The following is a 16,445-nucleotide window of genomic DNA, read 5'->3' as shown; positions in this document are numbered from 1 at the left end:
TGATTTTCCATTAACATTTGTAAAATTGCCATATAATGCAAACTTTTTTAAAATAAACATTTGAGCTAGGACTAAAAAATATGTCCTTTTGTTATAATTCAACAAATCTTTCAAAAGTTACCCAACTGTCTACAAGACTAACAAATAGGTCATCAATGGCTATACCTGTACCCTTTTGTATGACTTTCAGTTCTATATATTTTGAGTCTTAGCCTGAACAGCTTTAATGGCACTGATGTTTCTTAGAGCACATATATGTAAATTTTTTGAACCCATGGCAACTTCATAATTGTACATATTGTTTATGAAATAATTTCTTCAAGCAAGGAGTATGATACTGTGAGCAAATGGAGTAGCTGCTCTTCAGGTAATTTATTGATTTACAGCTTTTCATAAATATACAGTAGTGATAAAGCACATGCTAAATATAATAACAGATGGTTAACAGAGGGATTGGAAGATTAGTGTAATGTTTAACTCAACCTGTTGGCTGCTTTTTCATATGTATGTATGTATGTATGTATGTATGTATGTATGTATGTATGTGTGTGTGTGTGTGTGTGTGTGTGTGTATATATATATATATATATATATATATATATATATATATATATATATATATATATATATATATATATATATGCTGGTTTTGTTGTATTCGGGTCTTTTCCCGTGTAAGGTTGAGATTGTCTTTGCAACGTTTCGGCAGGATCTCACTTGCCATCTTCAAGCTGTGGGCTTAAAATGTTATATATATATATTCATCGGAGCTGCCGTCTTTCTATAAATCTTGGTGGATGGGTGGGTGGGTGGAGTGCTGGCTATGTTTCAGTAAGTGGAATTATTTGTTGTGTGGTTGTATCATGATTTTCTATGATAAAACAATAAATTTAAATTAGAGATAGTAGTTCATTTATTTTCTGAACATTATGAGTTTTCATGCTAACCAGGATATAATTTTACCAGTTTTTTTTAAATTGTCATTTTCCTCCATTAGAAAATGGCAAGGTAGAAATATAAAAAGTTAAACATATAAAAATGAATTTTCTATTAATCAGAAGCAATTTTATTAGATATTTTTTAAAGACTCAAAAACAGAATACATTTTGATTGGGTCTATAACTTACTAATTAGTAGTAAACTCTTATTGGCAAAGAATTGGAAAAAGTAAAATGAAGATGTTCCAGATTAACACTTCTGCTAGTTATCCATATAATATTGGCAGCTGTCATATCAATTGTATGCTTATTATTAACAGTATTTGATTGTTGTCAAATATTCCATGAAGCTAAGAATGCTATCATGTAATATCATTTTTAATTTAATCACAAGTCCTGAAAAAGTTCCTAGCTATGAGCCAAAATAAGAATGAATATACTTAGGGGAAGATAAGAGAAATGACTCCGTTCTGCTGTTGTTTCTTTAATTATTCTAGTCTACCATTTCTTCGATATTAGTGTAACTCTTGTCCTGAAGTGAGTTTTTCTGTGGTGAATTGGCCATGGCAAGTTGTCCCACGGCAAATTAGCTGTGACGAGTTGGCTGTGGCAAGTTGGCTGTAGCAAGTTAGCTGTGACAAGTTGTCCATGATGAGATGGCCATGGCAAGTTGGCCCCGGCAAGTTGTCCTAGACTTGTGCTATTCACAGCATCACAAATTCAATCGTAAATCTTCATTTTTTCCCCCACAATTGCATTTTCCTCTTCCAGGTTTTCAGAATTCCGTTCAGTTTTTCTACAGATTTCAGTAAATAACCAAAGCTGTTACTGATTTGATAGTAAATCAGATATTCATGCATGCATAGAAACCTAGACTGCAATCTACAAACTTGTTTTCCCATATTCTTTATCAAGTTTAATCTCTAACATGGAGAGTGGGGGGGGGGGGGGAGGTTTGATTCTTAGAATATGCCAAATTGAAAAAAAAAATACAAAATATGCCATTTTGCTTGTTTCCAGGTTAATAAATGAGAAATGTAAGTATTTGAATTAAGATTTGCATACAGATTGTGCATTGAATGGGATGGAAAGAGGTCTATGTCAAGCTGTTTTCCAAATAATCAAAGTGGGAAGCATCCTGTGGTCAATGTGTACTCAGAACTCCTTCAACAAGAACCTGATTAACAACTTTCATATGATGGGTACATAGGGAAGATTCTTGCTCCCTTTTCTTTAAAAACTATAAAAACTCAGCAAAATTAAAGTTTTAATCTTTCTTCCATTCTTTAATGAATCTTGAGTCTTGAAATAAAAACATTTAAATTTTAAGATATTTAGTGAAGTTTGATCATTGTTTCCTATAATTGTTCTTCAAAGCATTCAGACTGCTGTGCGTTGCCTAGGGTCCTTTTCATGTGAGATGGACGGCTATATGAATTTGATTAATAATGTGTAATAATAATTCAGGATTGGTTAAATCTGTTGTTCCTCTGTACTTACATTTAATCTGCTGATGATTTCTAAGATACTTTTGATGTATGGAATTATTATTCTTTTGATGAGTTGTGATGGTTGTTCCCTAGCTGGTTGTATAAAAAGACACGTTTTTTTAAAAGTTCTGTGGTTAACCCATTGCACTAAAGGATGCTGCAAAGATAATCTATTTTCTCTCTACGGAGCTCTGGGCTGCTGCAATGTGGTTTTGCTCATCTGAATACAGTTTGTAGAGCTGATTGTTTCTTTGTAGGCAATAGAGTTGTCACTCTGTTATTGTAGCATTGTTTTGTATGTGTTGTTGTGATGTTTTTTTAATATACCCAAGTCAGAAGTCTTTCACTGTTCTCTCTGCTGATGAAAATATCTAGGAAGGATAGTCTGTTATTGTTCTCTTCTTCTTTTGCGAATTTGATACTTTTTAAAGTACCTGATTATTTGTTTTATGTGTGTTCTTTACTTGCCCCTTTTTGATTATTTCAAAACTATTGTCCACAAAAAGGATCTTCTTTTGCATTATGTGGGTTATTATTCACAAACAATGCATGCCTGTTTCTGCCATGAATCTTGAGTTGGGTGATTCCATTGGGATTTCTCTTATATTTTTCTCTATCTATCCATCAAACTGAAAGTTAAACAGTGAGGCAGAAGTCTTTAACTTCCATAATCCCAGGTATTTCATTTTCTGTATATTAAGCTATGTTTTGTATTTATCTCTTCTTTTCTTTACTTTCTTTTCCTTTTTTTTCAGTTCACGAGCTCTTTGTAGGACTTTATCTTCCCTCATGTTTTTCCTATGGCAGTTTGACTAGAATCAGACACACTTGGGGAATCAAGAGTTTGTAGTAAAATTTCTACTGTTGCTCTGAAAATATAATCCTTTATATCGCAGAAATGGCTTTTAAAAATTTTCAAAGGTTCGAAAGTGGCACTTACTTTTTCTGATGTTCTCCAAACCTATTGGACTAAACTCCTAATATCTCTTCCTTGCATCTGATTCCACTAGAAGTACATTTATTCCTGCACATGTTAACATGTTTTGGATTCTAGCCCTTGAAAGCAAGTGGTACTAATCAGTGACGTGCAGTCAGGTGAGGCAAGTGAGGCACAGCCTCACCACTCTCATCATGAAAAAAAAAGGAAAAGGAAAAGGCTGAGCTAGTTGCTGCCTCACCGTGGATGACTCTGCTTAACCTCACTGGTGCTCTCCCTCCCCAAGTGTAGTGACTTCCTCCCCAGGCCCCCATTCATTTCTCTCTCACACACACACAGCTGGATAAAACTATATAAAAATCTAGCCCAGCTTCACTGATTACAAGTTTGAAAAGGCAACGTGGCTCCCCCTGCAATCAAACTACACTTGGGGAGGGAGAGCACAAGCGAGCACTGAGGAGACCACAGGAGGAGGCAGGAAGGCAGGCAAAGAGCCATGCTGTAGTACACACACTTCCCCCCAGCCTCTTTCTTTTGGAAGATTCGGCTTGGCTCCCCTCCGGCTTCTCTGCCTCTCCTCTCACCCCAGCCTGCCAGCAGGAGGTGGTGGGTGGGCTTTATTGTGTTCCAGGCATTTCCCACCCAGACAGCAGGCTGCATTTGCAATGGTGGAGGTGTTTGGGAAAGGCAGCAGGGGAATGGGGGGGGATGGCAGAGGAGCTGCTTTCAAGCCACTGGAAAAGATATCCAATCCAACTTTTGTGTGTGGGGGGGTTTGTTTGAGAGTGAGAGAGAGAGGGAAGGGGTAGGAGAGATAGTCCAATCCAACTTGTGTGTGTGTGTGTGCATGTGTGTGTGTGTGTGTGTTTGAGAGAGGGGGAGGAAGGGAGAGAGGGAGGAAGGAGGGGAAGGAGAAGAAAAAGAAAAAGAAAGAAGGAGCAAAGGAGAAAAACAAATGCTGTCGCTTTAAGTTGGAACTGAGCATGCCTGGCTGTGGAATTCTGGGAGTTGAAGTCCACAAGTCTAAAAATATTTGAAACCCAGCACTGTGTCAGTGCCTCACCAGTCATAAACCTCACCGCACATCACTGGTACTAATTATCTAAGCTTTACAGTGTGGGAATTGTAACCGTATTTGATTCAGTTCCTAGTGTGACAGTTACACAAAACCTGGTATGGTAATGTTTGACATGTCACAATTAGATGATCAATAAAATATCTATTTCTATTTTTCACAACTTTTAACTTTTATAACATTGTTTACTTGATATAAAAATAAATTATGCAAAAATATTGATTATTGACATCAGGTATATGAATTACATGGAACACTATGAAACACAATTTGCTTGTACATTATCATAATTCAGTAAGCCTGTTTTCCCGACAATGTTTTGTATAAGAGCCAAAGATATTGTATGTTTAGATGTGAAAGGCCATTAATTTTTATAAGATTCTCTGTTATTCTGTGAGTTTTACCTATTTTCTATTCTCATTGTAACAAATACAATTTGAAAGCAAGATTTAGGCAAGGAAATAAATATGGGCAGCCAAGTAATGTTACTTTATGTAATTAAAGTATTTTTATTCATGCATTCATTCTGGTTTTGACCTCAATGAATTGGAAGACTTCCAAAGTAGTATTATACTATTGTTTTAATCTGGTTCACAAGCAAGCTTAGAAAGGTCATTCACTGATGGTGGTGACTGAGATTTTGCAATACAGCTGTAGCATAGCTAAGTAGCAAAAGTCATTAAAAACCAACTATGCAGCATAAGGGTTATAATTTACTATTTTCCAGTTTACCAGTATTTTTAACTCCTAAAAATATTGTCAGGATTCAAGCAATTCTTTAAGACATACCAAGGAATTTGGACATCTTCAATGGTACTTCTGTGGAGAGATCATTGTGCCATATAGTTAAATTGCTTTGCAAGTTTCCACCATTTCAAAAGAGATTTGTCAAATGAAGTAGGAGACTATTGGTTTGATGACTGGGGGCAGGCAGGGAGACCTAAATACCCAAGACACTCTGGGCCTATCATAGGCATAGATGGGTGGATGGGTGGATGGGTGGATGGATAGATAAAATAGATAAAATAGAGTTATTATTCCAAATATATGTTTATTTATTCTGTTGCAAATCAGTTGAAATAAATGCAATGTGAATTATATCCCTAAAGCAGCTGTCAAATTTCTGATGCATTTAGCATTCTTTTTCAATGAAATACTTACAAGAGGTGAAAACCATATCTGTCCTTCTTAAATTTAAATGTTTGAGCTTGTGTGTGCATGTGTATACATCTAGACAGATAGATATAGATAAGGTAGTGTCACTTTCAGCTGCTGCCTTAACTGCACTTTAGTGCAGCTAGATGCTTTCTTGTCACATGGTTATAGCTATGTAGATTAATAGGGAGTTCTGTCGGGAAATTTCTTTCCTGTTATTGTTCTCCCTCAGCTGCTGATGGTGAAGTTAATTCTCTTTAGTTTTGTCATGCTCTGAAGCACACATTGCCAAGCTATGATAAGCTTTACAAGGAAAAATGAGCCACAGTGTCCATCAAAGTCTTAAACTTGCATTTTAAACTTTGGCCTGACCTGATGTGCCATTCAAAATGCTTCAAAAGATTATTTTTTAAAGAAAGGTTCAATATGTCCCGAGGCTATCGGTTTTGAGTTAAACTGGGTGAAGTAGAAATATTTTACTCATCAGCTTTGCAGTCACAGAGTTTGCCTCAGCTAGAACAAAACTGCTGAGGCATTTAGAGAAAATTAACCCCCCATCCTGGCAGCCAGATGTGACTGGTTTCTGATGAATGCGCATGAGTGGGCTGAAAAATCAAGAGACTGTGAAATTCCTGTCAGGTCCGTACAGTGCAGAATGGGCTATTGACTGCTTTCTATATTTCCCTCCATCATTCTTCTTGAACACTGCCATTAATTTCCTCTCCCACTCTGACTTATTTTTCCCCTTTCCTCTTTTAGCTCTCTCAGCTGCAAAAGAAGCTGCACAGGCTAGTGGTGGAATACTTCAAATTGCAAGCCCTCTATAACCAAGCCAAGCTCGAGAAGTTGCAGGCAGCCTCTTATGAGTCTGTTCAGAAAATATTAGCTGTGAAGGTAGGTGTGCGAAGAAAGGAGAAAAAATTATTCTGATCTAGATTGAAAAGCAAATGATGAGTAGTGTGATGAAGCATTAAAACCATATCCCGTCTGAGTTTTGTAAATTTTTAACTTCTTTAATAAACTCGAATTGCATGAAGAATGAATTCAATAGGAAACACATGATTCCTGGATAAACGGTATTTTTTTAAAAAAGATGGGACCTTGCAATTTAAAAATTATACTGATTGCCAAAATATTTAAGAATGTGATAAATCCAGCTTTGTGTATTATTGCTATAGGAAATAACTATTTGAGTTTTTTTTTTACTTTTAATTTGTTTCAGTTAGGTTACCTATTTATGTAAAGACAGATAACAAATAGCATTTACTTACAGCTGTACTCCCGCTTACTATAGCTAAGATTAATCATGCTTGTCTGGTTTTGGAGTAATTTTTTCATGGATTTTCCAGGCATTTTTAGGACTATGTAAATCATCATCAAGTGGGAAGGTAAGTGAAGTCTCCCAAAGGTTTAGGTTTACCTTAAAAGCCTTCCCAGGCCATATGATATGCCATACTGAACCTTCAGGAACATACTCATTGCCATAAGTGAAAGACTTCTTTAGATGATTTGACAAACCTTATATATAAAGGTTTGAAGATGGCAGGTGAGATCCTGCCGAAACGTTGCAAAGACAATCTCAACCTTACATGGGAAAAGACCCGAATACAACAAAACCAGCATACCTACACCCGTGAAAATCTACGAATATATATATATATATATATATATATATATATATATATATATATATATATATATATATGTGTGTGTGTGTGTGTGTGTGTGTGTGTGTGTGTGTGTGTGTGTGTGTGTGTGTGTGTGTGTGTGTGTGTGTGTGTGTGTGTGTGTGTGTGTGTGTATATATGTGTATATGTACATGTACATGTACATGTACATGTACATGTATATGTATATGTATTTGTGTTACAACCCCTGGTATGACTAATATACAGCCCGGGTTCTAATCCCAGTAAGGGTATGGCTAGCTGATGAGAGCTAATTAGCAAATAGCAACATTTCTTTAAGAGTACATACCTGTCTTTGAGATTTTGATGGGACTGGAGAAATTTCTGAGGTAAAATGGAAACAGGAATTAAAAATGCCAATGTCCTCTATCTCATATGCCACTCTAAACCAATATGATACTTAACATTCAAACACAGATCAGCATATTTCATACTGAATGACTGTCAATCAGCTCTAGTTTTTTTATTTCTTCCTCTTATACAAAGTAGAAGAAGGATATTCTTTCCTTCAGATACATTTTCCATTAAAACCAATGTTTAGTTCTCAACAACCACCCTATTTATTTCCCTTAAAAGGGAAAACCATTTGAAAAATAACTTTTAATAAGATTACACCAGAATGAATAAGCAAAAGTTGGCCCTTTACCCAGGATAGCTTGCACATTCATATCCAGGTATAACATATAACTGACTGGAAATCTATATGTTGTATTAATTAACACAGGGAATTCTCCAGTCTCAACCATCTCCTCCTCAGGAATGTAAAACCAAGTTCACAAAATAAGTTATTGCTAATGACTGTGATGACTGCTACTGAATTGCTTAGTTGAGGACCACCGGAACAGACAAATGTGTTCCCAAATTCCAGTTCAAAAACATGTTGTTCCCTGGTTAATCAAATAAATTTCTGCTGAGAAATCAAGCCGAATCGATAGTAACATTCCCCTTATATTGTATATATTGTAATAAATATTTGATCTTGTCTGATTTGAGTTCTCCCATCTCTTTCCTACAAGAGGTTACCTAACAGAGTAGCCATGGCTGATTTGACTGGAAAACAAAGACTAGAAGCAAGATTGAAAAGCATTGAGATAATTTGTCTGCTTCATAAAATTCCAGTCTTCATTCCAATATTTTCTGAAATATTTCTATTACTTGACTAAACTAAGTAAGTTAATACGTTAGGGCAGGGTTCCCCAATCCCCAGTCTGTGGATCAGCATCAATCCGCCACATGCCAAAAACTGGGCTGTACAAACAAGTGAAGCCCCTTCCACTGGATGCAGGCAGCATACAAAACCATGCCCTCTACAGTCTACAGAAAAACCTCTCTCCAAGGAATCGGTCCCTGATGCCCAAAAAGTTGGGGGCTGCTGTCCTAGGGTGCCTTTCCTGAAAAATGACCATTCCTAACTCTTCCTTGTTCTAGCTTCCTTCAACTGACCTGCTGGGTTGTTTTTATATTTTCATATATAATTGACTTGCATGCCAGCTTTCTTAGCATTGCTGCTCTTTATCAGGCTATACATAGCTTGATCTTAGCTTAAATAGCTGGCTGTTTCCCTAGATCATGGCTATGTTAATATCATAGTCTATTTTGTATTTCTTTCTATTGAGAGTCTGAATTCAATCCTTTTATTCTTCAAATGGCCCATATCCACTTCTACTAGTTCTGTTTAGATTAGTGTGAACCCAGCATGCCAGAAAATTAATAGTTCAATCACTTCAGTTCAAAAGAGTCTCAGATGTATCATCTATGCAAAGCAATTCTTCAAGTGTCTGAAGTGGGAATTTGGAATGCCTCAAATAGATTATATCAACTTTTGTTTCGTCGTGAAATAAACCTACATATAGATATCCAAGCATGAATAAAAATAACTGGAGGGAGGGACCCTTAGTGCTCTCCGAGCTTGGTTGTTTCCTTGCAGATGTTTCAAGACCCAAGCTAGGTTACATCTCTCCAGTTGCTCCAAGCTCAGAAAGTGCCAAGGACCCCTCCTTTCAATGCTGACCTACAAATATTCTCCGTTATTGGAAATAACAGTGGAAAAGTAGATATTCTTTCCCAAATTAAAGTTATATATTGTAACTTTTAAACAAGTTAAATGTGAATTTGATTTATAATAGTAATAATGTAAGTTTCAAACAGTAAAGTTATAGTAGACTCAATGAAATTATTTAATTAATTATCTTCAGAATTTAGGCTGCCTTACTTCTTAGCAACTGTCAGGGACAAGAAATCGGGAGCCAAGATAGAGGACAGGTAGATTAAACAAATAATCTTATAAGGACTACACAACTACTTTATCTCACGGTCTGGATGAACAACCAATTTTTTTTGGTGATTTTTCTGAAAGTAATTAAGATGGGGGCCACACAGTTCCCTGGGGGAGGTCATTCCAGAGGTTAAGTCTATAATGAGGAAAGCATGTTTCCTGAGTCCCATAAGATTTAATCATCAGGTCACTCCATTTAAACACCTTGCATAATCATCAGATCACAAAGTAGCCCCAATCTGCCAAATATTACTGAATGAACAGAGATAATTAGACTTCTGCTTAGTTCTAATAAGCTAATTTGGTGTTGTGGTTAAGGTGCTGGAAATCAAGATACTATGAGTTCTAGACCTGTCTTAAGCATGAAAGCCAACTAGGTGATCTTGGACCAGTCACTCTCATGCTTAATAATGATATAAAAAGCACCTAATCCACCTCACAGAATTGTTTTAATAGAAAAAAAATCAGAGCCAGTACTATTAGGTTTGTTGGTCTCCTTGGGTTATATACATATACTTATACATAGAATAAAAATATAACAGTCTAATCATTAAAGGCTTTCTCCAAACTAGAGTGACTATCTGTGATGTAATACTACAGTTTAAAGAGAGCTCTTACACTATACTTCCATTGTTTGAACATAATAGGAAATCTTGGTTTAATAAATGCTGACAAAATGTATTTGCTGAAATACAACGCATGAAAGGAGAAGGAGGGCAAGCACAAGTATGAATTGCAGAGGTATGCAGTTCATTCTCAATGTGATAAACTTTGTTTGTGGGACAAAGATAACCACTTCTGAATAGACCACATCACTCTTAGAGTTTGCCGTTATGCCAGAGATTTGTATAAAACCTCTCTGACAGATGTTGAAAATGATGTCTTTAGTGGCATGAGGGCTCAGGGCTTATGATACACATCATCTTTTAAAAAACATGCTGTGCATTACCACCAATGCTGTAGTACTACTGCTGATTTAGGACATGTTTTCATGACTATACACTTTACATTTGAAACAATGCTGAATGAACAATTTATTTTATACCATTATTAAGCATTTTGAAAGATGTTAAGACTGTGTGCAAACATTAGTCCATTTTGATTAATGCTAACCCGTCTTATATTTAATTTTGAGCCTCCTCTCTTAAAATACATCATGCTGGATCAGAACTTTAAGAAGCTTCCTTGCTTTTGTGACTTCCTGATTTAATTATGGTCATTTAACAGAACTCCATTATCCATGCTGCTGTATCATTGATTATAAACATACCTACTGAACTCTTAATCATGGCTGAAAAGAAGATTGTCTTATTTAAAAGTTTTAAAATTTCATCATTTAATTTAATTATCTTTTCCCAGAAATGAGAAGGAAATGAAAAGCCTCATATGAGTAAAGTATCCATGGGGCAATGTAGAGAAGCATTTTTGCCGCAAATTCACTAATTCTAGTTATAATCACTAGCAATGTTTTTGTTTTACAGACTGGTATGATTTGGCAAAAGAATAAAATTGCTTTTAAAGTACAAAAATAATTATGAACCACTTGAAACGTAATGTCTGTGTTTTATTTCTCATCAGAATTCATTAGTGTGTAACATCAATAATTTAGCCCATCATTTGCCAACACTGACTTGGCTCAGTAGTTCAATCATGTAACCCTGTAAACTCACTTTCCATTAAAATGAATGTTGCTGACAAAGGATAACTAAAGAGATACTTCATTTATTAGCTAAAGAGATACTTCATTTATCAACATTTTTAAATTAGGAGTTTGGGACCACAGACATTTAGCTGGATAAAATATTTCAAGAAGTCTATACTAAAGGACAAAAGATGTATGTGGAATCATCTCATGTTACTCAAAATGACAAATGCCTTTGCATTTGTTTGTGTGTATGAGTGGGTAACTTGGTTTATCACACTCCTCCAGAGGCAGGAAGAAACACTTTCAAATGATCAAGTGACCCATAGGATGACAGCTTGGCTGTAAAACAATGAAGTCCTATATCTTTGAGGAATTAGGACTGATTTCTCTACAGCTGTTTTTCCATGTAACAATCCATACTAAAGTCAGCCTGCATGTGTTAAACCTATCTGAATAGTGTAGGAAGTAATCTGATGGCTGCCTTAGCAGATACCAAAGACTGAGTGCCTCAGAATCTAACGTACTGTTAAATAAATCAGTATTTACTCATACAGTACATTTCTCATACAAAAACACAAGCAAAATTTCTTCTATTTCTGAGCAGTATTAAGTTTGAAGACTTAATTTGAAATTTATCACAATAGCTTTTACTTTTCTCCACTTTTTAAAATATTTTCTGTGGTATTTAGATTCTTCATCTTAAGAAAACAGGACAATTTTTCAGGGATCTAAACATATACTTGTGATACTGTATTTTAGGCTGGTGCTACTTATTTCTTTGTGTTTATTGACATTAATTCAAGTTAGGCAAGGCAAGGAGAAATTTGCTAATGTCATGCCAATGTTGTTTGGCTTTCCAGTCAGTTGGTGAAAAGGCTTGCATTGAGAAACATACTTGATGTGCCATTAGGCTACTACCTATGTTTGTCATCCAAATTGATTTCTAAACCACGGTTTATTTCAAACGCAGTTCTATTGTATGTATGCATAGATAAAATAATGTTATTCAGCATACTTTATTTTTTAATGCAATTTTCTGCACTTTAAATGGGTGGAATTGAGTCTGGTCTACAATGGTCAACATATTCTATTTCCTGAATTTTCAGCATTCATTCCATTCCATCCTCCTCTACTGTAGGAGTAATGTGAGAACAAGCTGGCAAGCAGCTTTGCAGTCTGAAATTATTACCAACAGTACCAGTAAAACTGCACATAGTTGCCCACACAAAAATCACTATCACAAGTTTACAATAAATTAATCAGCTGATATAAAAGACCAGAATACTGAAGCCAAACAATCAAACAAAAATTTCAGAAGTATTGTAGATTGGTGAGTGTCTCATCTGGTACAGGAATGAGCCAAATGTTATAGTAATAGAATATATTTATTTATTTATTTATCAGTACAATTACAACATATATATATATATATATATATATATATATATATATATATATATATATATATATATATATATATATATATATATATATATATATATATATATATATATATATATATATATACACATAATGTAAATAATAAATTTATTCTGATGCCTTTATATCTTACACATAATGTAAATAATAAATTTATTCTGATGCCTTTATATCTTACAAGTGTCCCAATTACAGTTTGCCAGTTCATGGTGTATTTAGGCATATAAAGATACAGTACTAGTTTATTTTCTAACATGCTTTCTGTTTTCAAGTTTCCTATTATTTAGCCATTTTCTCTGCATGTATAACTTTTGTTAATGCAGATCATTGTTGGCTACTGATTTTAAGATTATTGAAAGATTCATTCTCCTTCCTCCTAAGTAATCTTTCTTCTGTGACTTCAGATATCATTATCCTCCAGTAAGCAGAATACTGAAAATACTGTGATATTTATTCTATAATAACCAGAGGTGAGTTTCTGCTGGTTTGCCCCTGATCAGACGAACTGGTAGTGGCGGCAGCGGGAGGCTCCACCCACCCACCCGGACACTTCTGTGCAAAAGCATTGCGCAAGCACATGTACGTGCACTAGCGAACCGTTTGTAAAATAAATTGAAACCTACCACTGATAATAACCATCACTTGTTGCAAACCAGTGTATCTAGGATTAAATCAGCATCAGCTGGAGAAAGGTATGAAGTATCTTTACAAAATCTAGTGAACTACAACTCTTGTTAAACCTATTTTCTATAATGTTCTTCACATAATTGCAAACTAGATCATATACTTTGAGCTTTTTATGGACTTTGCCAAATAAACACAATTATTTGATTATATGACTCTTACTCTCTGAATCTGTGTCTCTCTGTCTTACTCCTTCCTTTGTCAATACTTTTTCTTTGAATTAGAACAGGCAAATATTCAAAGATCCATTTGGGTGCAGTGGTTAAGGCATCATGCTAAAAACTGAAAGGCTTTGAATTCTAGTCCCATCTTAGACATGTAACCAGCTACTTAGCTTTGGGCCAGTCTAGGAAGAGAGTCAATGGCAAATTGTTTCCAAAAACAATTGCCGAGAAAATTGCAGTGACTAATCCATGCAATACAATACAATAGCAGAGTTGGAAGGGACCTTGGAGGTCTTCTAGTCCAACCCCCTGCCTAGGCAGGAAATCCTATACCATTTCAGACAAATGGCTATCCAACATCTTCTTAAAGACTTCCAGTGTTGGGGCATTCACAACTTCTGGAGGCAAGTTGTTCCACTGATCAATTGTTCTAACTGTCAGGAAATTTCTCCTTAGTTCTAAGTTGCTTCTCTCCTTGATTAGTTTCCACCCATTGCTTCTTGTTCTACCCTCAGGTGCCTTGGAAAATAGTTTGACTCCCTCTTCTTTGTGGCAACCCCTGAGATATTGGAACACTACTATCATGTTTCCCCTAGTCCTTCTTTCTATTAAACTAGACATACCCAGTTCCTGCAACTGTTCTTCATATGTTTTAGTCTCCAGTCCCCTAATCATCTTTGTTGCTCTTCTCTGCACTCTTTCTAGAGTCTCCACATCTTTTCTACATCGTGGTGACCAAAACTGAATGCAGTATTTCAAGTGTGGCCTTAACAAGGCATTATAAAGTGGTATTAACACTTCACGTGATCTTGATTCTATCCCTCTGTTGATGCAGCCTAGAACTGTGTTGGCTTTTTTGGCAGCTGCTGCACACTGCTGGCTCATATTTAAATGGTTGCCCACTAGGACTCCAAGATCCCTTTCACAGTTACTTCTGTTGAGCAAGGTACCACCTATACTGTACCTGTGCATTTCGTTTTTGTTGCCTAAATGTAGAACCTTATTCTTTTCACCATTGAATTTCATTTTATTAGATAGTGCCCAATGTTCAAGTTTGTCAAGATCCTTCTGTATCTTTAGCCTATCTTCTGGAGCGTTGGCTATTCCTGCCAGCTTGGTGTCATCTGTAAATTTGATGAGTTCCCCATTTATTTCCTCATCCAAATCATTGATAAAGATGTTGAAGAGTACTGGGCCCAAAACAGAGCCTTGAGGTACTCCACTGCATACTTCCTTCCATGAAGATGCAGTTCCATTGAGGACTACAAGTTGAATGTGATTGATCAGCCAGTTACGAATCCATTTGGTGGTGATGCTGTCTAACCCACATTCTTCTACTTTATCTAGTAGTAGGTTATGGTCTGCCTTATCAAATGCCTTACTGAAGTCCAAGTCGGCATTCCTCTGGTCCACTAATTTTGTCACATTATCAAAGAATGCAATAAGATTAGTCTGGCATGATCTGTTTTTGACAAACCCATGTTGGCTTTTGGCTATTACTTTGTTTGCTTCTAGGTGTTCGCTAATTCGTTGCTTGATTATCTTTTCCAGAATTTTTCCTGGTATTGAGGTCAGGCTGATAGGTCTGTAGTTTCCTGGATCTAATTTTTTCCCTTTTTTGAAGATGGGAACCACATCAGCTCTTTTCCAGTCCTCTGGTAGTTCCCCTGTGCTCCAGGATCTCTGAAAGATATAGTTCAGAGGTTCTGAGATCTTGTCTGCCAGTTCCTTCAGAACCCTAGGGTGTAATCCATCCGGTCCTGGTGATTTGAACTCGTCTAGGGTAGGCAGGTGCTCACTTACCATTTTCTTCCCTATTTGCCAGGAGTTAAAATTTGCCAGGAGTTAAAAAACTGAAAGTAATCCCCTAAAAGTGTAATGCAATTTGTAATGCAATTGCCAGGAGTTAAAAAACTGAAAGTAATCTCCTAAAAGTGTATACATTTAGACAGGAATACTTGGAAAGAAAAGTTTCTTGAACTCTAATTCCCCTAATCAATTTAAATGTAACTTCTGTTTTGAGGTCCAAGAGCCTTATTCTCTGCCACATGTAAGTTATGGTTTGCACTACTCATCCAAGTTGAGGACTCCATTATCCTTATAGGAAAACCAGCATACAATTGGTCTTTTTCCATGCAAAGATGATACTTGAATTTAAATTCATGGCATGGCTTGGGTCTCTTGTCTATTTGTTATCTGCATTTCCATTTAGCATCTTAGTAATAAAGGTGTTTGTTTAACAAGGTTGTCCACTTTAACCTTTTCAGTTATTTAAATGTCTTACTCATGTCATGCATGGTTCCATCCAGTTTTCCCTGAAAGATAGAACTGCTTTATTCCTAGATTGATTTTTTAAAAATAGAATGTAGAAACAAAATTAAAACATCGCTTCTTCCTAACAAGAACCTTCTATATTTTTGTTATTATGGTCAAATGTTTGTGCTTATATATTTTGAACTGCTGTCCTAAACACAAGTATTAAAGAAAAAAGTATCATAGAACCCAAGTAGTCTACATGGGAAATAAGGAAACAGTCAAGTTTAAGTTCCAATGTGTTTACCTAGTTTTGTTACTTATAACACTGAATACTAAATACACTAAGTATTAATTTTCTGTCGTTATGGCTTCTAAATGCATGTCATACTCAGAATCATGGTAGCTAAAGGGGTTTTCTCTCCATTTTTATTTAAGTATGGTGAAGTTAATGCCGAAATAAGAAATCCAGCCTAAGACCTGGGATTGATAAATTAGCAAAGTTATGCAAATCAGACAAGTGGCCTTTGAAGCACTATTATTTTCAAAATGCATTCCTACCATTAAAATGTTAGTATACTAATACAAAGCCTTATTTCTAGAATGACACCTGTCATGTCACATCCTTGGAAAAACTGATTTTAAAAAAGTTCAGATTAATTAATATTCTAGATGGAGCAGTGCACTCAACAAACCCCATT

General features: G+C 35.7%; 1 protein-coding gene across 4 annotated transcripts in view; it reads left to right on the top strand.

The window, feature by feature from the left end:
* Positions 1 to 16,445, top strand: part of CCDC178 (coiled-coil domain containing 178) — a 156,744-nt gene that overhangs the window by 137,092 nt on the left and 3,207 nt on the right. For all 4 annotated transcript variants that reach the window (XM_081952665.1, XM_081952664.1, XM_081952666.1 and 1 more), the window contains one exon: positions 6,355 to 6,489. In XM_081952665.1, the coding sequence (XP_081808791.1) occupies positions 6,355 to 6,489 (135 nt within the window). The remainder of the gene's footprint in view (positions 1 to 6,354; positions 6,490 to 16,445) is intronic.

This window comes from Natrix helvetica (genome assembly GCF_964273705.1).
Source record: "Natrix helvetica genome assembly, chromosome: 4".
NCBI classification, from domain to species: Eukaryota; Metazoa; Chordata; class Lepidosauria; order Squamata; family Natricidae; genus Natrix; species Natrix helvetica.
The sequence above is the reverse complement of the archived record's forward strand: the minus strand, read 5'-3'. Positions and strand labels throughout refer to the sequence as shown.